A 24,652-nucleotide genomic window follows, 5' to 3' on the forward strand; every position below is an offset into this window, starting at 1 on the left:
TTGGCAGGTCCAAAGCGAACCCTCTGGGAAATAAACATGCTTAGTGACCATTGGATGCTGACTGTCTTGTGCAGGAAAGTGGAATAGAAAATGAATGGAAAACAGGACTGGAATGGCAGTGTTGGCATACCTGCTCCCTTAATCTGAACTTGATAGAATAACTACCTCTGAGAATATTCTCCTCTGAAGCAGGCTATTCCTTTTTTTGTTATTGAAGGCCTGCAGTTTGGTATTTCTTAATGGTAAACCATTTCTCCTCTTGAATACAGAGGCCCACATCGGAGTGAGTCACATCTCAGCGATAACACACCCAACCCACATGTATTTGGGTGATTTGTTATTACTTGAGGTGTTACACAATCAGAGCTGTGTCGCTCTGCCTCTCTGTGTATATACAAAGTAGGGGAAGAAGTTGCCCTCATGTACGTAGAGAAAACCACATCTGTGGGCTCGGTGTATGTGTGGTGCCCGATCCACCCTTTGTGGAGACGGAACTGGAGCTGAAGCAGGCTTGTAGATTGCCACTTTCCAATGATAAGGATCACATGTAGGCAACCATACCGAGAAGTGTTACATAATCTCACACACATTCTCTTTTAAGCCACATGTAGTGAATAAAGGAAAGGAAATGCAGATAGCATTGTTAGAGCATTCCTCTCCATCATGGCAGAGGAAGTGTCTTGCAATGATGACGCTCGGCAGACCCTGTCCAAAAGAAGAAAAACAGCCAAAACAAAAACCCCTGTGTGGAGAGGTCCTAAGTCCCACTCTATTCTGCTTTGGTCAGACCTCACCTGGAATAACACTGTGTCCGGTTCTGGGCATTGCAGTTTCAGAAGGATATTGACAAGCTGGAATGTGTCCAGAGAAGCGTGACGAACATGACCAAAGGTCTGGAAGCCAAGCCCTAATAGGACTGACTGAGCTGGGAATGTTTACCTTGCAGAAAAGAAGGCTGACAGGGGATATGATAACCTTGCTTAAATATTTGAAAAGATGACACATTGAGGTGGGGACAAGCTTGCTTTCTTTTGCTCTCAGAGACTTGAGCAATTGAATCCAATTGCAGGAAAAAATATTCCATCTAAACTAGTGGTTCTCAACCTGTAGGTCCCCAGATGTTTGGGCCTCCAAGTCCCAGAAATCCTAACAGCAGGTAAACTGGCTGGTATTTCTGGGAGTTGTAGGCCAAAACACCTGGGGACCCACAGGTTGAGAACCACTGATCTAAACATTAGGGCAAATTTCCTGACATTAAGAGCTGTTTGATAGTGGAATATGCCGCCTTTGGCTGTGGTGGAGTCTCCTACTGAGTGTTTTAAAAAAAAGTTGGATGGCCATCTGTTGGGGCTGCTTTGTTTATGCTATGTAACAAAATTTGAAAAAGGTAATCTGTTCCTGGTTTGAAAGTGTTATTCCTGTTTAATTGTGTTGTAATTACTTTGAAAGTAATTATTATACTTCAGAAACTCTGTTATTGTGGCTGCCACAAACAATGTTGAATTGGTTGAAACTCAGTGAGATATTCATTACAAAACTATAGCAAAATGTGCAGCAGGATGTCCACAAAAACTAGGCTTTTGCAGTTTAATATTTTTTCTATGTTTTTATGATAGAACCAATAAGGAAATAACATTTATAACCCAGGAACAAAAATAATGTCACATATTGTGTTATATTTTACTGCATGGCAGAATGAGGTTGGATTGAGATGCCCTTGGGATTCTCCTGCAACTCTGTGAATCTATGTTTCTGTGTTCTGGATCTTGCCTTTTGCTACTTTTCTCAGAAAAGGGGGTGGTTGTTCTTGATACAGTATTCACATTGATCCATGCATTGTTGTTGTTGTTGTTCATTCGTTCAGTCGTCTCCGACTCTTCGTGACCTCATGGACCAGCCCACGCCAGAGCTCCCTGTCGGCCGTTACCACCCCCAGCTCCCTCAAGGTCAGTCCAGTCACTTCAAGGATGCCATCCATCCATCTTGCCCTTGGTCGGCCCCTCTTCCTTTTGCCTTCCACTTTCCCCAGCATAATTGTCTTCTCTAGGCTTTTCTGTCTCCTCATGATGTGGCCAAAGTACTTCAACTTTGTCTCTAGTATCTTTCCCTCCAGTGAGCAGTCAGGCTTTATTTCCTGGAGGATGGACTGGTTGGATCTTCTTGCAGTCCAAGGCACTCTCAGCACTTTCCTCCAACACCACAGCTCAAAAGCATCGATCTTCCTTCGCTCAGCCTTCCCTAAGGTCCAGCTCTCACATCCGTAGGAGACTACAGGGAATACCATGGCTTTGACTAGGCGGATCTTTGTTGCCAGTCTGATGTCTCTACTCTTCACTATTTTATCGAGACTGGACATTGCTCTCCGCCCAAGAAGTAAGCGTCTTCTGATTTCCTGGCCACAGTCTGCATCTGCAGTAATCTTTGCACCTAGAAATACAAAGTCTGTCACAGCCTCCACGGTTTCTCCCTCTATTTTCCAGTTGTCAATCATTCTTGTTGCCATAATCTTGGTTTTTTTGACGTTTAGCTGCAACCCGGCTTTTGCGCTCTCTTCTTTCACCTTGATTAGAAGGCTCCTCAGCTCCTCCTCGCTTTCGGCCATCAGGGTGGTGTCATCTGCATATCTGAGGTTGTTAATGTTTCTTCCAGCAATTTTCACCCCAGCTTTGCATTCATCCAGCCCCGCACATCGCATGATGTGTTCTGCATACAAGTTAAAAAGGTTGGGTGAGAGGATGCAGCCTTGCCGTACGCCTTTCCCAATCTTGAACCAGTCTGTTGTTCCGTGGTCAGTTCTGACTGTTGCTACTTGGTCCTTGTACAGATTCCTCAGGAGAGAGACAAGGTGACTTGGTATCCCCATACCACCAAGAACTTGCCACAATTTATTATGATCCACACAGTCAAAGGCTTTAGAATAGTCAATGAAGCAGAAGTAGATGTTTTTCTGAAACTCCCTGCCTTTCTCCATTATCCAGCGGATATTGGCAATCTGGTCTCTCGTTCCTCTGCCTTTTCTAAACCCAGCTTGAACATCTGGCAACTCTCGCTCCATGTATTGCTGGAGTCTTCCTTGCAGGATCTTGAGCATTACCTTACTGGCATGAGAAATAAGGGCCACTGTACGGAAGTTGGAGCAGTCCTTCGCATTTCCCTTTTTTGGTATGGGGATATAAGTTGATTTTTTCCAGTCTGATGGCCATTCTTGTGTTTTCCATATTTGCTGGCAAATGGCATGCATCACCTTGACAGCATCATCTTTTAAGATTTTAAACAGTTCAGCTGGGATCCCGTCGTCTCCTGCTGCCTTGTTGTTAGCAATGCTTCTTAAGGCCCATTCAACCTCACTCCTCAGGATGTCTGGTTCTAATTCATTCACCACACCATCATAACTATCCTCAATATTATTATCCTTCCTATACAGATCTTCTGTATAGTCTCGCCACCTTCTCTTGATCTCTTCAGCTTCTGTTAGGTCCCTGCCATCTTTGTTTCTTATCATACCAATTTTTGCCTGAAATTTACCTCCAATGTTTCTAATTTTCTGGAAGAGGTCTCTTGTCCTTCCTATTCTGTTGTCTTCTTCCACTTCCATGCATTGCTTATTTAAAAATAGTTCCTTATCTCTTCTGGCTAACCTCTGGAATTGCGCATTTAACTGGGCATATCTCCCCTTATCCCTGTTTCCTTTTGCTTTCCTCCTTTCTTGGGCTACTTCCAGTGTCTCAGCAGACAACCATTTTGCCTTCTTGGTTTTCTTTTTCTTTGGAGCGTACTTTGTTGCCGTCTCCTGAACAATGTTGCGGACTTCTGTCCATAGTTCTTCTGGGACTCTGTTTACTAAATCTAGTCCTTCAAATCTGTTCTTCACTTCCACTGTATATTCGCTAGGAATGTTAGTGAGATCATATCTAACTGGTCTGTGTATTTTCCCTGATCTCTTTAGTTTTATTTTAAATTGAGCAATAAGAAGTTCGTGATCTGAGCTACAGTCAGCCCCAGGTCTTGTTTTCACCGACTGGATGGATGTCCGCCACCTTTGGCTGCAAAGGATGTAGTCAATCTGATTTCGGTGCTGACCATCTGGTGAAGTCCATGTATAAAGCCGTCTTTTAGGTTGTTGGAAGAGAGTATTCGTTATACACAGCGAGTTTTCCTGGCAAAATTCTATCAGCCTGCGTCCCGCTTCATTTTGTTCTCCCAGACCATGCTTGCCTGTGATCCCAGTTGTCATTTGACTTCCCACCTTGGCATTCCAGTCTCCTGTAATGAAAATAATGTCTCTTTTTGGTGTATTATCCAGTAGGTCCTGCAGATCCTCATAGAACTGATCTACTTCTGCTTCTTCAGCAGCTGTGGTTGGGGCGTATATTTGGATCACTGTGATGTTGAAAGGCTTTCCTTGCACTCGAATTGAGATCATTCTGTCATTTTTTGGGTTGTATCCAAGCACCGCTTTAGCGAATTTCTTATTAATTATGAAGGCTACTCCATTTCTTCGATGTTCCTCTTGTCCGCAGTAGTAGATCTGGTGGTCATCTGATGTGAAGTGGCCCATTCCAGTCCATTTCAGTTCGCTGACCCCCAGAATGTCTATCTTTAGTCTTGACATCTCACCAATAACAACATCCAATTTGCCCTGGCTCATAGATCTTACATTCCAGGTTCCTATGGTGTGTTGATCTTTAGAGCATCGGATTCGTCGTTCACCTCCAGTACCGTCGGCCGCTAGCCTTCCTTTCGGCTTTGAGCTAGCTGCGTCATCACATCTGGGGCTAGTTGAACTTATCCTCTGCACCTCCCCAGTAGCATTTTGGCCATCTTCCGACCTGGGAGTCCCATCTTCCAATGGCATACCGATATATCTCTGGTTGTACTGGTCCATTTAGTTTTCTTGGCAAGGATACTGGGGTGGTTTGCCGTTGCCTTCCCCAGGGATCACGCTTGGTCTGACCTCTCTGCCACGACCGTCCCGTCTTGGGTGGCCCTTCACGGTTTCGCTCATGACATCATTGAGGTGCTCAAGCTCCAGCGCCCCGACAAGGCGGTGATCCTTTGCTGGAGGATCCATGCATAGGTTGAACCATTTTTTAGTTGACTAGCTGTATCCGCCACACGTTGCTGCAGCCAACCTTCTCTTATTCTTTCTCTCCTTTCTTTCTCTCCTTCCTTCTCTCCCTCTTTCCTTCCTTCCCTCCCTTTTTTTCTTTCCTTCTCTCCTTCCTTCCATCCTTCTCTTCCTCTTCCCTTTCTTCCCCCATTTTATTTCCCTTCCTCTTTCTCCCCATTCTTCCTCCTCTACCTATTCTTGAACTGCAACTCCCAACAGTCCTCCTGATCAATCTACCTACCTACCTACCTACCTCTATCTAATCCATATATCAGAGGATTGCTGGGAGTTGCAGTCCAGGAACAGGAAATTGGAAATATGCAGGGATTAGGATGCTCTCGAAGAAACCCAAGGAGAAGAAAGCTTGCAGCTTGAAAGCAGTGCATTTGGATCACCCTCCTCTCCTAACGGGCCTGGTCTAGGGGATGCTGGGAGCTGTAGTCCAAAAGAGAGTGTGGATATGCATTTTTGTGTTTTGTTTGCTGGGGGTGGGTGGGTTGTTTTTGTGGATGTGCTGTAGCGTCTTTTTGCTTTTTTTTTGGCCATTTAAGTCCCGTCTATTGTGTTTTTCAGTGTTTTTATGAGTGATGGTCACTCGTTGGCCTGAGAGGCATATTGCGTCCAAATTTCATGTCAGTTCGTCCAGTGGTTTTTGAGTTATGTTAATCCCACAAACGAACATTACATTTTTATTTATATAGATTTCTCAAGTAAAGTTTCTATTACTTAGACATGAGTATACAGGGTAACTCATGAGAGAGGAGGAAAGGTTGTCCCAACCCATTTGCTGCTTGAGGTAAAAAGATTCCATGGCCAGTACAAAGCCGGACGGACTGGTAACTGAATCTTCAACTTGATGCCAGTGATAGGGAAATATTCTCTTCTGCACTTGAGGGAAACTGCGAAGCTTAATGGGTATGGGGAAGCTGAGGTGGCACACACCAGCTGCCTCACTCTATATAATGGTAGAGACACTATAGAAAAACACCAGCTTCCCCATTCTTCCAAACATCTAGGCTTAGGAATTGGGTGAACCCTGAAATCTCACCATATTTCTAGTCTTTGGATTATTACCAGCACAGGGTACAAGTTGAGTAACTATTATCTGGAACAAGGAGTGCTTCAGATTTGTGAGGTTTTTGGGAGATGTGACTCAAGTCACAATGTGAAATTGATTTATGCTTCATACACACACACACACACACACACACATATATACCTCTATACCTATGTACACACATACACACACCAGTTATAGTTATGCACATAGCCTAAAGGTTTGTGCACGAGACAAAGTTTTGTGTACTGTTAATCATCAGCAAGCAAAAGCATTACTATCTCAGCCACCCATATAGATGATTCTGGAGCATTTTGGATTTCGAAATTCGAAATAAGAGGTGCTCAAACGGTACACCTTATACACATAGCCTGGAGGTAATTTTATGCAATATTTTCAACGTTCAAAACACAGTTGTATACACTGAATCATCAGAAAGCAAAAATATCTCATGGCCGGAATCAATGGGTTGTTGTGAGTTTTCCGGGCTGTATGGCCATATTCTAGAAGCATTCTCTCCTGCCGTTTCATCCACATCTTTGGCATGCATCCTCAGAGGTTGTGAGGTCTGTTGGAAACTAGGAAAATGGGGTTTATATATCAGTGGAATGTCCAGGGTGGGAGAAGGGACTCTTGTCTGTTTGAGGCAAGTGTGAATTGGCCACCTTGAGTAGCATTGAATGGCCTGGCAGCTTTAAAGCCTGGCTGCTTCCTGCCTGGGAAATCCTTTGTTGGGCGGTGTTAGCTGGCGTTGATTAATTTTTGTCTGGAATCCCCATGTATTTTTTTTAGTCTGGCTCTTTATTTACTGTCCTGATTTTAGAGTTTTTAAATACTGGTAGCCAGATTTTGTATATTTTCATGGTTTCTTCCTTTCTGTTGAGATTGTCCATATGCTTATGGACTTCAGTGGCTTCTCTATGTAGTCTGACATGGTGGTTGTTAAGAGTGGTCCAGCATTTCTGTGTTCTCAAATAATATGCTATGTCCAAGTTGGTTCGTCAGGTGCTCTGACATGTTAGAGCTAATCACCCCCAAAAAAGGATTCCCCCAGGCCATAAGAAGCCAGACCTTGAAACTGCTAGACCATTAAATGCTAATCAAGGTGGCTCAAACGTGTGCCTCAAACAGACCAGGCTTCGTTCTCCCACTTGAGACATTCCACAGATATATAAACTCGATTTTCCTAGTTTCCAACAGACCTCATAACCTCTGAGGATGCCTGCCATAGATGTGGGTGCAGTGTCAGGAGAGAATGCTTCTAGATCATGGCCATACAGGCAGGAAAACTCCCAACAACCTAGTGATTCTGCCCATGAAAGCCTACGACAATATGTCTCTATCATACCAGCTATGTGCACTTTTGGATTATGGAGCATTTTGGAGTTTGGAATTCTCGATAAGTAATGCTCAGTCTTTAACGCACATTTTTTCAGACGCATGTAATGAAAGCTAGTCCAGAAATACTCCAGCGCATTTCTTCTCAAGATCCAGTGATGAACATGGAAGCAAAAATGAACCCTCATTGCTTTGCTTGATCTCCATCAACCAGTATTTTGTTATAGAGGAGTTGCGTGTAAAAGAAAAAAGTATTCCTACAACTTTAATATTTGTTTAGTAGGGAAGATTTAATCAGTTCCTCTTTTGCTCCGTTATTAAAGGTGCACAAGTCCAGTCCTGTTTGCATCTAGCTACTGTAAGAGCACAGTCCTATTGGGCCAAGGGCCAACTAAGCCAACGAGAGACAAGCTAAAGTTGTGCCAAATCCGAACCTCTCTCAAGTTAGGGGTGTTCAGAACTACTACTGGTTGGACTCACCATTGTGTCTGCTATGCCACTAGGTGACATTCAGAAAACTTGTATTGTTACCAAATTTTCAGGACCCCAACACTGAGCTAAAGGGACCCCATTTGGACTACTATCTGAACCAATGGCCATCAATACATCTTTGTGGCAGTTACTTCTCCATGGATGAATTATGGCTTGAAAAAAGAATCTGCATTACTTGCCCAATGTGGACTGTGGGGAGGGTCAGGAAAACATTTTTGGAATGTGTACATTTTGAGGGCACTGAGCTTAGTCAATCCACCTGTCTACTTCAGGCAAATATGCTGCCCTGCGGCTGCAGAGTTACAACAAGGAAAGTCCTTCCACTTTCCCCCACTAATATATTCTTTCCCCTCTTGTTTTTGCAGAATTGCAGATATTATGGTAAGTAGAAAAACCAATATCCCCATTTTATTACTATGTACTGGCTGTACAAGCAGTGAAAAATAGTGTGTACCTGGACTGTAGACAGAGAAATTTGGAAAAGTCTGGGATGTTGTTTGGAAGGGAGTTCAGGAGTTCAGGTAATTCGACAGTAATTCTGTATCAGTTATTCCAGGTTTATTCCACTTGGGACCCCTTTTGACCCAAACATTTTTACAGAACTCTGACTATATAGGTATATAAAGTAATATATAAAATAGGTATTTAAAACCAAACATTTACTGATAATAAATCAGTACTTGCAGGGCTTGCTAAACAGGTAGATTTTCCATTTTATGAATTACAGTTGAAGGATCTGCAGCAGAATTCACTGTAAAAACCACACAAAAGATTTGTGTAAAACATTCAGGTTACATTGAAAAAACGTGTACTGTAGGCAAATTTTTGGGACCCCAACATTGAGCAAAAGGAGCCTCGCTTGGGATCAAGATAAACAGTTTAAGAAGGTGTAAGGTAAAGGTAAAGGTTTCCTCTGTCATTAAAATTAGTCGTGTCCGACTCTGGGAGTTGGTGCTCATCTCCATTTCTAAGCTGAAGAGCTGGCATTGTCTGTAGACACCTCCAAGGTCATGTGGCCAAGATGACTCCATGGAGCGTTGTTATCTTCTCACAGAAGCAGTACCTATTGATCTACTCACATTTGTATGTTTTCAAACTACTAGGTTGGCAAAAGCTAGGACTAACAGGGGAAGCTCATCCCGCTCCCTGAATTCGAACCGTCAACCTTTTGGTCAGCTAGTTCCAAGGTCATGTGGCCAGCATGACTGCATGGTATGCCGTTACCTTCTTGCAGAAGCAGTACCTATTGATCTACACAAATCGGCTTCTTTTCGAATTGCTAGATTGGCAGAAGCTGAGCATAACAGCGGGAGCTCGACCTGCTCCCTAGATTCCTTTCAGTCAGCAAGTTCTGTAGTTTAACCTGCTGCGCTTAAAGGGGGCTCTTTAAGAAGTAGTGAGTTATATAACCAAAAAATATTTTGAAATAAAGCCTCCACAAGGATGTTTAATAATAACAATAAAACATCCCACAAACCTTTTTTTAATATAAAAAGAATGTAGGACTGCCTTCTCCACAATGCTAGCTCTGTGTTCAAACTCAATTACATTAATATGTAAAACAATATTTTCTGAAAAAAATTCCATGACACCACACAAGCCCATGACTCAGGCCTTCCCCCTCTGGATTTCATTGGCCGCTCTCCAGTTTTTGCTTAATTTTTCATACAGTTAAGTAGACCTGCATGGGAGTGTGCTGTGTTCCAAGCGGCACGAGAGGGCACTGTGCTGCAAAGTGACAAAACAAGGCCATCCTCTTGAAGGGAACACACACGCAGTTTCAAATCTGAGAGAGAAGCAAATCTTAGGCAATTACAAATACTCCCAGTGTTGTGGAGTTGGATGCATTACGAGAGGAAAAGTGAATGGCTTGCAGCCTGATTGTATCCATAACACTATGTAACACGATTTTTGTTCCTGGGCTATAAATGTCATTTCCCAATTGGTTCTACCATAAGAACACTGAAAAAGCTTATTAAACTGCGAAAGCTTTGTTTTTGTGGGACATCCTGCAGAATATTTTGCTCTAGTTTTTCGATGAATATCTTAGACTCAGTCTCAACCAATTCAACATACAGTTCTTGTGGGGTTTTTCAGGCTATATGGCCATGTTCTAGAGGCATTTCTCCTGACGTTTCGCCTGCATCTATGGCAAGCATCCTCAGAGGTGAGGTGCTTGCCATAGATGCAGGCGAAACGTCAGGAGAAATGCCTCTAGAACATGGCCATATAGCCCGAAAAAACCCACAAGAACTGAGTGATACCGGCCATGAAAGCCTTCGACAATACATCAATTCAACATAGTTTGTGGCAGCCACAAAAACAAAGTTTCTGGAGTAGAACAACTGTTTTCAAAGTTAAAGAGAAAATAACACTTTCCAACCAGGAACAGAAAAATTTTCAGAAAATAGTGTAATCATCCAGTAGCATGGCTGTGTTAAATGGTGTGTATTTTTAAAACTAGGATGATGCCAAGCTTGCAAGTTCTCCTATATCAACAAGTAATTTTTATAAGATCTGAATGTTCATCACACGAGAAAATGAATCCACTTTAAATCTGGTTTCAGCTTCCTGCAGAATTCTGGGGTTTGTAGTTTAGTGAGGCTGTTAAAGGCTCCTCCCTAAACTACAAATCCCAGAATTCTGCAGGAGGCATCTGCAGGATGAGGACCTATTGGTAATGTATTCTGGTAGGCTGTTAGGAATTGTGAGAGTTGGAAGTCAAAAACACCTGGAGGGCCAAAATTTGCCCATGCCTGCCTTAGAAGGTAGTTGTGGGCTCTTCTTTCTTGGGGGCAAAGAGGCTGGAAAGCAATCTGACAGAGATGGTTGATTATTAGATTTTGTGTGTGTGTGTGTCAGGAGGGAATTTAGAAACTGCAAGTCACTTCTGGTGTGAGAAAATTGGCCATCTGCAAGGATGTTACCCAGGGGACACCCAATTTTTTTTGGTGTTTTACCATCTTTGTGGGAGGCTCCTCTCATGTCCCCGCATGGAGAGCTGGAGCTAACAAATGGAATTAATCCGCGCTGTCCCTGGATTCGAACCTCTGACCTGTTGGTCTTCAGTCCTGCCAGCACAAGGGCTTAACCCAGTGTTTCTCAACCTGGGAGTCAGGACCCCTGGGGAGGGGGTGTCAGAGGGGTCGCCAAAAACCATCAGAAACTACAGTATTTTCTGTTGCGGGAAGTTTGGCTAATTGTTATCATTGGTGGGGTTCAGAATGCTCTTTGATTGTAGGTAAACTTTAAATCCCAGCAAGTACAACTCCCAAATGTCAAGGTCTATTTTCCCCAAATGTCACCAGTGTTCACATTTGGGCATTTTGAGGATTCGTGCCAAGTTTGGTCCAGATCCATCATTATTTGAGTCCACAGTGCTCTCTCTCGCTGTAGGTGAACTACAACTCCAAAACTCAAGGTCAATGTCCACCAAACCCTTCCAATATTTTCTGTTGGTCATGGGAATTCTGTGTGCCAAGTTTGGTTCAATTCCATTGTTGGTGGAGTTCAGAATGCTCTTTGATTGTGGGTGAACTATAAATCCCAGCAACTACAACTCCCAAATGACCAAGACCAATCCTCCCCCAACCCCACCAGTATTCAAATTTGAGCGTATCGGATATTTGTGCCAAATTTGGTCCAGTGAATGAAAATACGCCCTGCATATCAGATATTTGCATTACGATTCATAACAGTAGCAAAATGATAGTTATGAAGTATCAATGAAAAATACCTTAATGAAGAAAAAAATGGTTGGGGGTCACCACAACATGAGGAACTGTATTAAGGGGTTACGGCGTTAGGAAGGTTGAGAACCACTGGTTTAACCCATTGCGCCACCACTCCTGATTATTAGATGGGATGACCTTTAAAGACCTTGCCAGATCTAAAATTCCATAATATTGGATGAGGGGATGGGGAGGTTTGCCCTGATCATTTACATCAACCTTGCCCCTTTCTCCTATAGTGGATGGTGCCCTGTCCAGACATCGATGCCAGTGGAAACTGCAGGAAAGCCCTTCTCTGCCTCTGCCCTCCCTTGCTCTGAGCATAGTTCAACAGAGCCAACAGCCTGAAAGCCAGGGGTGTGTTCACGTCCAATTGGCCCTCAATGCTACAGGTAGGGTAACAATAGAAGATGGAAAATAGCTGCCAACTGTGATGAGGAAAAGTGTAGAATTGGGGGGATTCTACTTTTTCCTGTCGGAAGGAATGCTCAGGTGCTGGAAGGATTGGTCTAGCTTTGCTCTGAGATAAAACAACTCCCAGAATCCCCAAACGCAACTTTAGTTTTTTAAAAATATATATTTTCCAAATTCTATATCATTTTTTTCAGGTAGATACAAATAGATACATTATTTTGAATTATGATCTCAGATTTTTTTTTTCCGTGTCAGGAGCGACTTGAGAGACTACAAGTTGCTTCTGATGTGAGAAAATTGGCCGTCTGCAAGGACATTGCCCAGGGGACACCCGGATGTTTTGATGTTTTACCGTCCTTGTGGGAGGCTTATCTCATGTCCCCGCATGGGAAGCTGGAGCTGACAGAGGGAGCTCATCCGTGCTCTCCCCAGATTCGAACCTCCGACCTGTTAGTCTTCAGTCCTGCCGGCACAAGGGTTTAACCTATTGCGCCACTGGGGGATCTCAGATGAAATCTGTAGCGAGGAATGTGGACCAGACTAATTTCAACCTCCAACATCATGTGCTGGTTCCTCTCTCCAAATTGTCTGAAATGTTTAAAGAGTATTGTCAAAGGCATTCATGGCCAGAATCACTGGGTTGTTGTAGGTTTTTGGGGCTATATGGCCATGGCCTAGAGGCATTTTCTCCTGACGTTTCTCCTGCATCTATGGTAGGCATCCTCAGAGGTTGTGAGGTCATAGATGCAGGCAAAACGTCAGGAGAGAATGCTTCTAGAACATGGCCATATAGCCCGAAAAACCTACAACAACCCATTGTTTAAAAAGTAACTTATGAAGTTTTTTTCAAAACTTCTGTATGTAGTCATGAGGATGTGAAATCCTGTTTCTTAAAAAATCCCAATAATATTTATAAATTGCATGTTAGGGAAGCACATTCCAAGCTTCCACAACACACCTAAAAAAGCATAGTGTGCACATAGCTGTGTAAACAAGGCCAAATGGCCCCACAATAAAGACTGCTAAGGGATATAAGATGTCTTCAGCAGAACAAAGCAATCACTCATGAAAGATTTCTTCGGGAGGTATCTTGTTGACAATGTGCCGTCTTCAAGGTCTGAAAATGTCTCGAGTGCATCTACACTGTAGAATTAATGCAGTTCAATACCACTTTAACTACAATAGCTCAATGCTATAGAATAGGCATGGGCAAACCTCTTCACTGTGCAAAGTGAGAAAAATGGCAGAACGACAGTTAGAACCGTTGGTCTCCGCAGCTAGCCAGAGCCAGCAGCCAATCAGCCCTGGCTCCTGGCATGCCCAGTCAATCAGCATCCCTTTCTAGCTAACCCATTACATAAATGGCATCTCTTCAAATCCTAAGAGACAGAACTATGGAGTAGTCTCTATAGCAGGCATGGGCAAACTTCGGCCCTCCAGGTGTTTTGGACTTCAACTCTCACAATTCCTAGCAGCCAGTAGGCTGCTAGGAATTGTGGGAGTTGAAGTCCAAAACACCTGGAGGGCCGAAGTTTGCCCATGCCTGCTATAGAATCATGGAGTTTTACAAGGTCTTTCACCTTCTTTGCCGAGTAGTAGCTGGTGCCTCTCTGAGCTACAACTCCCATGATTGCATAGTATTGAGCCATAGCAGTTGAAGTGGTATCAAACTGCATTAATTCTACATTTTAGATGTTCATTATTATGTCTTGTTCATGTGAAGACTCTCTATGGGAGTCAGAACCAGGAGGGGATCGTGTTTGGAGGATTTACTCTCTGCTTAAAGTGGGAGGAAAGCTATAGTGGGAGATGGCTGGGGAGAAGTCTAGACCCTTGCCCGATCTCCTGTTTTTAGGAACTCAGGGCAAGCAAGGTTTGAGCACCATTTCTGTCTTGCTGTGTCCTTCACACACCTCCCTCTCTTTTTCTGTCTGTAGGCATCAGAGGACTGGAACTGAATTTTCTGGTCCTGAGTTCTAATCGCTTTGGCTGGCTAACGATCTTGAAGAAGAGGAAGCACCGGACATACAGAGGAAACTTGGTTAGTTAGCCTGGTTCTGTCATTCCTAAGGGTGGGTTGCATTGTATGAGTATACACCAGTCATGGGCAAACTTCAACCCTCCAGGTGTTTTGGACTTCTACAATTCCTAACAGCTGGTAGGGCTGAAGTTTTCCTATGCCTGGTCTACACTGACTATACAACTATATTATATGGCAGCGTAGATGGGGCGTTTGAGTATATGCAGATTCCTTTTCTCCTAGGATAGTTCTAACTGCAGCAAGTCTAGGGTTGTATATCAGAGCCAGTTCAAACTTTTTAAACAGGGGGCAGTTCACTGTCCCTCAGACCGTTGGAGGGCCGGACTCCCATTCTCCCTTTCCTGTTTAACTTTGGGGGTGGGCTTTGCAGGGGCTCCTTGAGCCCTGTGCCCAGGTAGAGGTGGAGGGAAGGAGGGAGGGCTGAATGCTGCCCCCCCCCCACCTTTGCCAATTGGCTGCACAGAAGAAAGGGATATAAAAAGAAGGAGAAAGAGAGAGAAAAAAGAGGGAGAAAGAAAGAAGGGAGAAAGAGAAATTAAAAAAGAGGGGAACACGGGAGAGACTGAAACAGGGAGAAAGAGAGAGAGAGAGTGAGGGGGAGACAGAAAGAACGAAAGGAGCTCTGTGTTAGCAGAGCCAATACTGATTCCACTGAGAGGGAGGCCTCCTTGTCGGGTCGGATAAATGCCCTCAGTGGGCCGCATGTGGCCCGCGGGCCATAGTTTGAGGACCCCTGTTGTATATGATATGGCTTCCAGATGAGATCGAGCTATCCACTTCTCACACTAGAGCAGTGGTTCTCAACCTGGGGTCCCCAGATGTTTTTGTCCTTCAACTCCCAGAAATCCTAACAGCTGGCAAACTGGCTGGGATTTCTGGGAGTTGTAGGCTAAAAACATCTGGGGACCCCAGGTTGAGAACCATTGCACTAGAGAATGAATCCACTTTAAATCCAGTTTCTGCCTCCTGCAGAATTCTGGGATTTGTAGTTTAGTGAGACTGTTAAAGGCTCCTCCCTAAACTAAAAACCCCAGAACTCTGCAGGAGGCAGCAACCAGATTTAAAATGGATTCATCTTCTAGTGTGTAGCATAATCCTGTGTCTCATCGTCTTAATGGCTCTTGTTGAGAAATCTTGGGTGGAAGTGTTCCCTTCACAGTTAATAGCAGAACAAGATATGGGGTTTTAGTAGAGTTTGCTTAGCTATTCTCAGGCATTTAGTAGGGGCTGAGGCTTGCTTTTTAAGTCCTGGAAAGCCAAGTGGTCTTAAAACCTTACAAAAGTTGTTGAATTATGGGTTAGAGATAGTACGTTACAATACTCCAAATGGCTGCATCTATTCGGAACTCTAGAGTCATTTATTGCTTTTGTTTAATAGATGGAAGTGATACACTAATTGTTGAACAATAATGGTGATCATGTGTTGCTGGAATCACTGGGTTGTTGTGGGTTTTCCAGGCTGTATGACCATGTTCCAGAAGCATTCTCTTCTGTCATAGATGTGGGCAAAACATCAGGAGAGAATGCTTCTGGAACATGGCCATACAGCCCGGAAAATTCACAGCAACCCAATAATAGTGATAACTGATGAAGGAGTTCTCTGAGTTATGATATGATGGAGTCACGTTTGATTCACAAAACATATGCCAGGAATATTGAGGGTCACTGATCTCATATCATTTCTTTCTTCAGTGGCAGATTGAGTTTGACTGTTTCCCAGCAGAGAGTGGACAGAAGGTGTTTGTCTCTCTGGATACCATTCCTTCTGGGGTGCTGAGTATCAACCAAACCATTGCAGTCACTAGCAAACAATCAGGTAAGGCAAAGCCAAAATGAACTACAGCTGTGTGTAATGTCTGATGTTGGACTGGATGACTTCAAGGGCCATCCAGTCCAACCCCATTCTGTCATGCAGGAACACACAATCAAAGCACTCCCAACAGATGAGCCTCTGCTTAAAAACCTCCAGGGAAGAAACCTCAGCAATGCTCCGAGGCAGCATATTCCACTATCAGACAGCTCTTTCTATTAGGAAATTCTTCCTGATGTTTAAGCAGAATCTTTTTTGCACCAGGCAGTTACGCCAAATATTCGTGGCTGTTGCAGAAAGTTTCTCTTGCTGCAACACCTTTCAGTTATATTATTTTTAACAACAGAGGCGTGCTACTATAATAATAATAATAATAATAATAACAACAACAACAACAACAATACTTTCCTCCAATGGACACCTTTTTAGATACATTTTTTGAATGTAGAACTGTCAGGCATGCATAACAATGAAAGTTAGCTATGGCTCCATATACAGTGCCATATAATACAGATTTATAACAGCGCCCGCCACCTTTTTGGACAGCAAAACCAGCAGTTCAGCAGTTTAACCCACTGCTGAGCTGCTGATCTTGCTGATGAAAAGGTTGGCGGTTTGAATCCGGGGAGTGAGGTGAGCTCCCGCTGTTAACCCCATCTTCTGCCAACCTAGCATTTCAAAAACATGCAAATGTGAGTACATCAATAGGTACCGCTCCTGTAGGAAGGTAAAGGCGCTCCATGCAGTCATGCCGGCCACATGACCTTGGAGGTGTCTACGGAAAATGCTGGCTCTTCGGTTTAGAAATGAAGATGTGCATCACCTCCCAGAGTCGGACATGACTAGACTTAATGGCAAGGAGAAACCTTTACCTTTACTAACAGCATTGAACAGGATTACATGAGTTTACACTGCCATATAATGCAGCTCAAGGTTGTCAAACTGCATTATAAAACTGAGTTATATGGCAGTGTGGCTGGGGCCTGTGTTTCATTTTGTATATTAGCTTGAGTTGTGCAAATTATTATATGTGTTTCCATTAAATGGAAACAAATTTCTCCTCCATCCCAAAATAGGATGGGATGAGATCACTGTACAAACAATAACCTTGTGGCAGCTTTGTACACTAAAAGATGATGCTGGAGATGGAAATTTTTTAAAAAAATGAATCCCACTATAGAAGAAAATAGCCAGATCTTGGAGAGTTACTTTTCTGGATTTACTCTTTTTGGCTGCCCCATTCAGAACAGCTTTGGATCCAAGACCTGTAGTATAAAAATGCAATAATGCAATAGCAGAATAAGGCAGAACAGCTTTGGATCCAAGACCTGTAGTATAAAAAATGCAATATTTCCAACCTCCATAAATGACAAATCCCTCTTGTTTGATGGTATATTAAGACGAAACATTGACCCTGTGCTTTCCCTCCTTGCATCAATCTGCTTTTCCCCCAGGACCTGATTTCCACCATACATGGCTGCCTGAATCACGATCCATTGAGGTGTCGGTATCTCAGGGACCTGCTATTACTGTGCGCCTTTGCCACCAACTGGCCCTGGCATGTGAGGAATTGCGCCAGCCTTTCCATATGCAGGTGGGGACTGTTCTGCATTATGCCACCGGTGTCAAAATAGTAAAGCAACCCTTAGGTGCTACAACTAATTTACATGGGAAGGAGCAGAATTTTACTGTTTTGATTCAGGGTGTCATTAGGCCATTAGGAATTGTGGTAGTTGAAGTCCAAAACACCTGGAGGGCCGAAGTTTGCCCATGTCTGGTCTAAACTGTAGAATGAATGAAGTTTGACAGCACTTTAACTGTCATGGCTCAATGCTGGGGAATCCTGCGGTTTGTAGTTTGGTGAGAAACCAGCAGTCCCTGGAAGAGAAGGCCCAAGAACCTATGAACTACAAGTCCCAGAATCCCCTAGTATTGAGCCAGGGCATTTAAAGTGTGGTCGAACTGCATTCATTCTATAGTGTGTGGGTGCAATCTCTTTTATGACAGGAATGGGTACAAAGGAGATTTGGAAGCTATTGGAAGTTCTCCAAACAAGGCTGGGATATCATTGGTGTCAAATGAAGTGCATATTTCAGGACTAATAGTCAGGTTTCCAGACTTTTGCTGGCACCATACATACCCAAGCATCTTTTATTTAGTTTTTTTAAAACTGTGTTTATATTTAATGTATATCCTGCTTTTCTCTCAGCATGAGACCCATACAAGAGAGAGGGAGATGGGTCTTCACCATTACCTTGCCTGGTAGTATAAGGGTTGAATGTAAGTAATGCCTCCACCTTCGTAACTCCTCAACAGATGGCAGTACTGGTATGTGGCAGGTACTGGCTTGTACAGTAGACAAACAGTACTCACATCAACACAATCACCATAAACAGCTTGCATTCTCTGTTTAATCCCCTTTGGGGTGACACCTTCTGCTGTCAAGAATTCAATGACTGCATGTTGCTTAAGTCGCATTGACCGACCATCTGCACAGGGTTCCATACTTCGTACTTTAACAACACAACCGTTCAATGCTATGGCTTCCTGCCAAAATGGAACTGTAGAGGAGAGTCTACTGAACAAGCCAGTACCTGCCGCTTACCAGTACTGCCATCTGTTGAGGAGTTACGAAGGTGAAGGCATTACTTTTCATTCAACCCTCGTATTTACTATCTACTCTTACTCCCATTTTCAGTTTTGGAGCAGAAGAAGAGGTGTATTGTGCATTGGCATCCCTGCCTCTGAGGCTTGATCTATGTTGCCATATGTAAAGAAGCGTTTATCCCACCAATATTCTGTGAGGAACCTTCTTTTAAATATCAATTAAGCTGCCACCGATACGTTTAGAGACGCTGGTTTATGTCTCTGTTTATCTTTAGTTGTGTTGTGAGGTGACTTTGGTAGTGTGGAATGCACCAAGCATAAAAGCAATGGAGGAAGCAGGTTTGAAATACAAAGAGAACAAGATTTATTGTTAACAGAACGTAATTGTTGCAGTTTTGAGAATTTGAACTTGGCACAAGGCTTGATGTTACAAAATGGCTGGTTTGAGATACATGCTTCTGATGATACAATTCTACAAACTTCTTCTTTAGTGAAGTGCTTATACTACTTCAGAGTTCCCTAATGTGAATGTCCACACTGTTTGCCCTATACTCGGAACAAACCACTGATCACCAGTCTTTCCTTACTGGCAATCCTGAAAACCCCCTCTGTTAGATTCTTTTAACCTAAGCAATCTAACAAGGTAACACCTTCAGCTCTCTTGCTGAAGAAATATTCACAAATTCTAGGAACTACTGAATTCTCACAGCTTCACAACAGAGCCCTAACTGGCTCTCCTCTTCCCCGGGTCTCATCCACCGGACTGGAGCTTAACTGCCACTTTCAAACCTTTTCCTCCTTAAGCTCCGCCCACCTCCTCTGAGGCTTTGTCTTGTCACCATGGCAACCTATCCCTCACAGCTAGGCCATGGCAATAAATGTAATACATAAATACAGATTCAAACACATTATAGTTAACACTTTATAATAAACATTATAAATACAGTTTATAATGAACACATCTCTACACCTTCCTCCCCAGAAATATTATTTTTGTATATTTCTTAATCCTAGAATAGCAAAAATAATCTCACATATTATTTAACAATATATACATATACATCAATTCTGAAAGGGAAACATATTAGGGTTAAATACATTTCAATTACATATATATACAAACCTTTAACCTATGGAATCCTTGATAAGGCGTCCGCAACTACATTTTGTTTACCTGAAACATTTGAAATTAAACATGTTTCAAATATAAAATCCTATAAACACAAACTCCATTCCAACAATTTGTTATCCATACCTTTCACATTATCTATCCATTTTCATTTGTTGACATATTACATTTATCAGAATGCCAATTTTTACTTAAAACTTCCACAACCTCTCTACGCTGTGGTTGGGACAATTCTCTGTTCATATCTACCCGATCTAAATTCCTGTACTGTTCACGATCACCCTCCCAAAAAGAAAAGGGACCGGATTCCTCTTTTGAAACAACAAAACATACATTTGCAGATCTTACAACATAAGGCTTCAACATATTTACATGGACTCTTTTTTCTACATTGGATTGTTCATCAAAAATATCATAGTTTATGTGATTGTGTCTTCTGATGACCTTCCATGGTCCAGACCAATCCAATTGAAGCTTGTTGGCCTTGTTGGGAGATAAAAATAAAACTTCATCTCCGATGTCGAAGACCTTTGGCTTAGCAGTAGAGTCATAATAGTCTTTCTGTTTCTGCTGAGCCGCAAGCAAATGTTCTTGAGCAATGTCTCTAGCCAGCTGCATTGTTGCTTGAAGATCTCTTAAATACTCTGTCACTGGAACAGGATCCTTCGCCGGACTTTCTTCCCAATATTCTCTTAACAGATCTAACGGACCACGAGCTTTCCTTCCATACAGCAATTCAAATGGACTGTAGCCGGTGCTGTCATGAGGGACGGTCCTGTAGGCGAACAGCAGTTGTTGTAACTTGACGTCCCAGTCATAAGGCCTTTCCTGACTGTAAGACTTTATCATTTTGACTAAAGTCTTGTTCATATTCTCAACCAGTCCATTTGTCTGCGGATGATATGCTGTGGAAGTCAGGTGTCTAATTCCACATAACTCCAGCAACTTCGACAGAAGCTTGGAAGTAAACTGGGTTCCCAAGTCCGAGACCAGTTCTCTGGGATATCCAGTTCTTCCCCAAATGGACAGCAGGGCATTTGCAATTGTAGTTGTTTCGATGTTAGTCAGAGCTACAGCCTCTGGATATCTTGTGGCGTAGTCAATCATGTTTAAAATGTAACGGTAACCACGTCTGCTTGGTTTACAGAGAGGACCTACAATGTCAATGCCTACTCTGTAAAATGGTTCTCCAATTATTGGCATAGGGATCAATGGAGCTTTAACTTTATCCCTTCCAGTGCTCAATCTCTGGCAGATGTCACAGGATTGGCAAAACTCTTTGATCCTCTGGAACATGCCAGGCCAATAAAAGTTTTTAGTGATCCTCCTCGTGGTTTTTCTTATGCCCAAATGTCCACCTTGAGGGTTTTCGTGTGCCACCCTCATCAGCTGTTCTCTAAAACCTTGAGGCACTACAATTTGACTACATGTCACTGATCTTTCTGTCGAGTTTACACTTTTGGATTCTCTATATAGGACACCATTCTTCAGTATAAACTCGGAGGGCTGTTCTTCTGGCAATACTGTGGGGTTTTGAGCTAAAGCAAATAGAGGCTTCAGAGATCCATCGGCTCTCTGTTCCTGCCGAATCTCCTCAACTCCTCCCGTCTTCTTAACAAGCTCAGCCACTGTAGCGCTGGTTTCTGGACTCTCGTCCCCATCTTGTTGTATGGCAAAACACAGGGCTTTCTGTTCAGGGCTTTCATTGTTACATTCTTTCTCCCCACACGCCATCTTACAGAATTTAATCTCCTCAGCCAAATCATTTCCAATTAAACATTGATATGGTATGTCAGGACTGACTGCAAAATCCCACATACCCTTCCATCCTTTATATTCTATTGGCAAAGTCACCACGGGTGTTGGGATCGCGGGACCTAAACCTTTTAATTTTATTTCAGAGGTTGGCTGTTGAAATTTCTGAGGTATTATTTCAGGGTGCGCTATGCATACTTCGGAACCTGTATCTCTGAGTCCTTTCCTGTCTTTGTGATCAATAGAAATGGTTTCTAAGTAGTCCTTAGATGGGCTGCCTGACAGGATGAACAGACATTGTTTCTCTTGAGGCTCTGAGCTTGAACTCTCCTTTGAAACAGTATCTGCTTCTGCCCCTGGTGTTTCTTTCATTTTATTCACAAAGAGGGTTGTTTTCTCCTTCTTTAACAAGGGACATTGATATTTTAAATGATTCCATTCTCCACATTGAAAGCACCGTCGTTTTACCTCAGGAGCAGTTGGTCTTATTACACTCTGCCTCCTATAGGGGGTGTTTTCTATGTCAGCACCCTTTTCTTGCTGTGGGCGCTTTTGTTGTGAATAAAATGGCTGCCTGTTTGTTCTTTTGTCCCCTGGCAGATCTTCCCTTTTAAATCCTTCTTTCAAGGTTGTTATTTGATCTGCCATACCCGCTGCCTCTACAATCGTGGATGGCTTGCGATCTTGAATCACCCAACGAATTTCATAAGGAACTAATTGGAAAAATTGTTCCAATTTCAAAAGTTCCCTCAGCTGATGATAATCTTCTACCTCAGACGTCTTTATCCAACTATCAAACAGTTGAGACAATCTAGAGGCCACCTGAGCAAAACTTTGTGTTTTATCTTTCTTCAACGTCCTGAACTTAAATCTATAATATTCAGGAGTCAATCTATATTCCTGTTGAACCTGCTTCTTAAACAGATCATAGTCTCTACAAGACTCCTCCGGCATCTGTCCATAAATCTGTAAAAGCTTCTCATTTATCTGAGGCCTTAGGTATATCATCCATTTGTCTTTAGCCAACCCAAAATCTCGACAACATCTCTCAAAAGATATAAGGAATTTCTCTGGGTCATCTCCTTTGGTAAATTTTGGGAATTTCTTTGTCAAATCTGGGGTATCCACTCCAGATCTCCCTTCCTGGACAACACTGGATGTTTGTGCCAAAGCCAATCTTTGTTTTTCTAGCTCAAACTCCATTCTCTTCAATTCTAACTCCTGTTCTCTCTCTCTTTCTCTTTGTCTTTCTTCCAGTTCTCTCTCTCTTTGTCTTTCCTCCATCTCTAATTCTCTCTCTTTTTGTTTTGCCTCCATCTCCAAACGTTTCATCTCTAATCGTTTTTCCTCCATTTCCAGTTTGTATTTATAAGCCATTTCTGACATAGGCACTGGCTCTGTCTCTGACTCAGAGCTCGAGCTTTCCCCTTGGTCTCCCTCTCTTTCTTCAGCCAGCTTTCTCTGTCGCCTGGTAGCCATTTTTCAGCAGCTTTTACCTCACAACTTATTTTAAAATTAACTTGAGGCACTTGATTAGTTGTTACACGAATCCCGTCGTCTGCCACCAAAAATGTAAAGAAGCGTTAATCCCACCAATATTCTGTGAGGAACCTTCTTTTAAATATCAATTAAGCTGCCACCGATACGTTTAGAGACGCTGGTTTATGTCTCTGTTTATCTTTAGTTGTGTTGTGAGGTGACTTTGGTAGTGTGGAATGCACCAAGCATAAAAGCAATGAAGGAAGCAGGTTTGAAATACAAAGAGAACAAGATTTATTGTTAACAGAACGTAATTGTTGCAGTTTTGAGAATTTGAACTTGGCACAAGGCTTGATGTTACAAAATGGCTGGTTTGAGATACATGCTTCTGATGATACAATTCTACAAACTTCTTCTTTAGTGAAGTGCTTATACTACTTCAGAGTTCCCTAATGTGAATGTCCACACTGTTTGCCCTATACTCGGAACAAACCACTGATCACCAGTCTTTCCTTACTGGCAATCCTGAAAACCCCCTCTGTTAGATTCTTTTAACCTAAGCAATCTAACAAGGTAACACCTTCAGCTCTCTTGCTGAAGAAATATTCACAAATTCTAGGAACTACTGAATTCTCACAGCTTCACAACAGAGCCCTAACTGGCTCTCCTCTTCCCCGGGTCTCATCCACCGGACTGGAGCTTAACTGCCACTTTCAAACCTTTTCCTCCTTAAGCTCCGCCCACCTCCTCTGAGGCTTTGTCTTGTCACCATGGCAACCTATCCCTCACAGCTAGGCCATGGCAATAAATGTAATACATAAATACAGATTCAAACACATTATAGTTAACACTTTATAATAAACATTATAAATACAGTTTATAATGAACACATCTCTACACCATATAATCCAGATTATCAAATCAAATGATCCAGATTATCTGCTTTGAACTGAATTATACGAGCCTACTCTGCCATATAATCCAGTTCAAAGCAGGTAATATGGATTTTATATAGCCTGAGACTCCATCATTGCCAGCTGGGAATCGGTCAAGTTCGTTCCCTTGGGCTTGAAAGGAAAATTGGCACATGTGCAAGAAAGTGGTTCTGATTTTGGAATTGCTCCAGGGCTTCAATCGCCTTAATCCTGTTATGTCTCTAGGTGATTCATAATTCATAAAGATTTCTCTCTCTTGTCCCCTTCTTCTTCCAGGCAAACGTCTCTGAACATCATCCTGCTGTGCTACCCTATGAACTTCTGCTCCCTTGCTTATGTATTGAGGTATGTGTGTCTTACATCAAGATGCTTACCATAAGAGGAACATTGAGATGGTCTTAGTTTGAGATGGAGATTCAACATAGAGAAGTAGCAGAGATTAAAAAACGCTGCCATAAGGCATGCCTCAGTGGGCTAGTTGTGTGATAGATCCATACATGTATTTGTTTGTTTGTTTGTTTGTTGTTGTTGTTGTTGTTGTTGTTGTTGTGTGCCTTCAAGATGTTTCTGATTTAAAATGCAACCCTATCTTGGTAAGATGGTTCAGAGGGGTTTTGTCTTCCCCTGAGACTGAAATTTGACCAGAAATCACCCTATAGCTTTCCATGCCTGAGTGGGGAGTTAAACTCTGGTCTCTGTCATCATACTCAAGCATGCAAACCACTAAGCAACTTAGGCATGTCTGTTCATTTCA

General features: G+C 42.7%; 1 protein-coding gene across 2 annotated transcripts in view; it reads left to right on the plus strand.

Moving 5' to 3' along the window:
• IL17RE (interleukin 17 receptor E) overlaps positions 1-24,652 on the plus strand; it is a 47,349-nt gene that overhangs the window by 9,413 nt on the left and 13,284 nt on the right. For both annotated transcript variants that reach the window (XM_060766524.2, XM_060766525.2), the window contains 6 exons: positions 8,363-8,378; positions 11,968-12,120; positions 14,080-14,183; positions 15,876-15,999; positions 17,448-17,587; positions 24,175-24,243. In XM_060766524.2, the coding sequence (XP_060622507.2) occupies positions 8,363-8,378; positions 11,968-12,120; positions 14,080-14,183; positions 15,876-15,999; positions 17,448-17,587; positions 24,175-24,243 (606 nt within the window). The remainder of the gene's footprint in view (positions 1-8,362; positions 8,379-11,967; positions 12,121-14,079; positions 14,184-15,875; positions 16,000-17,447; positions 17,588-24,174; positions 24,244-24,652) is intronic.

The sequence above is a fragment of the Anolis sagrei genome, chromosome 2, assembly GCF_037176765.1.
Source record: "Anolis sagrei isolate rAnoSag1 chromosome 2, rAnoSag1.mat, whole genome shotgun sequence".
NCBI classification, from domain to species: Eukaryota; Metazoa; Chordata; class Lepidosauria; order Squamata; family Dactyloidae; genus Anolis; species Anolis sagrei.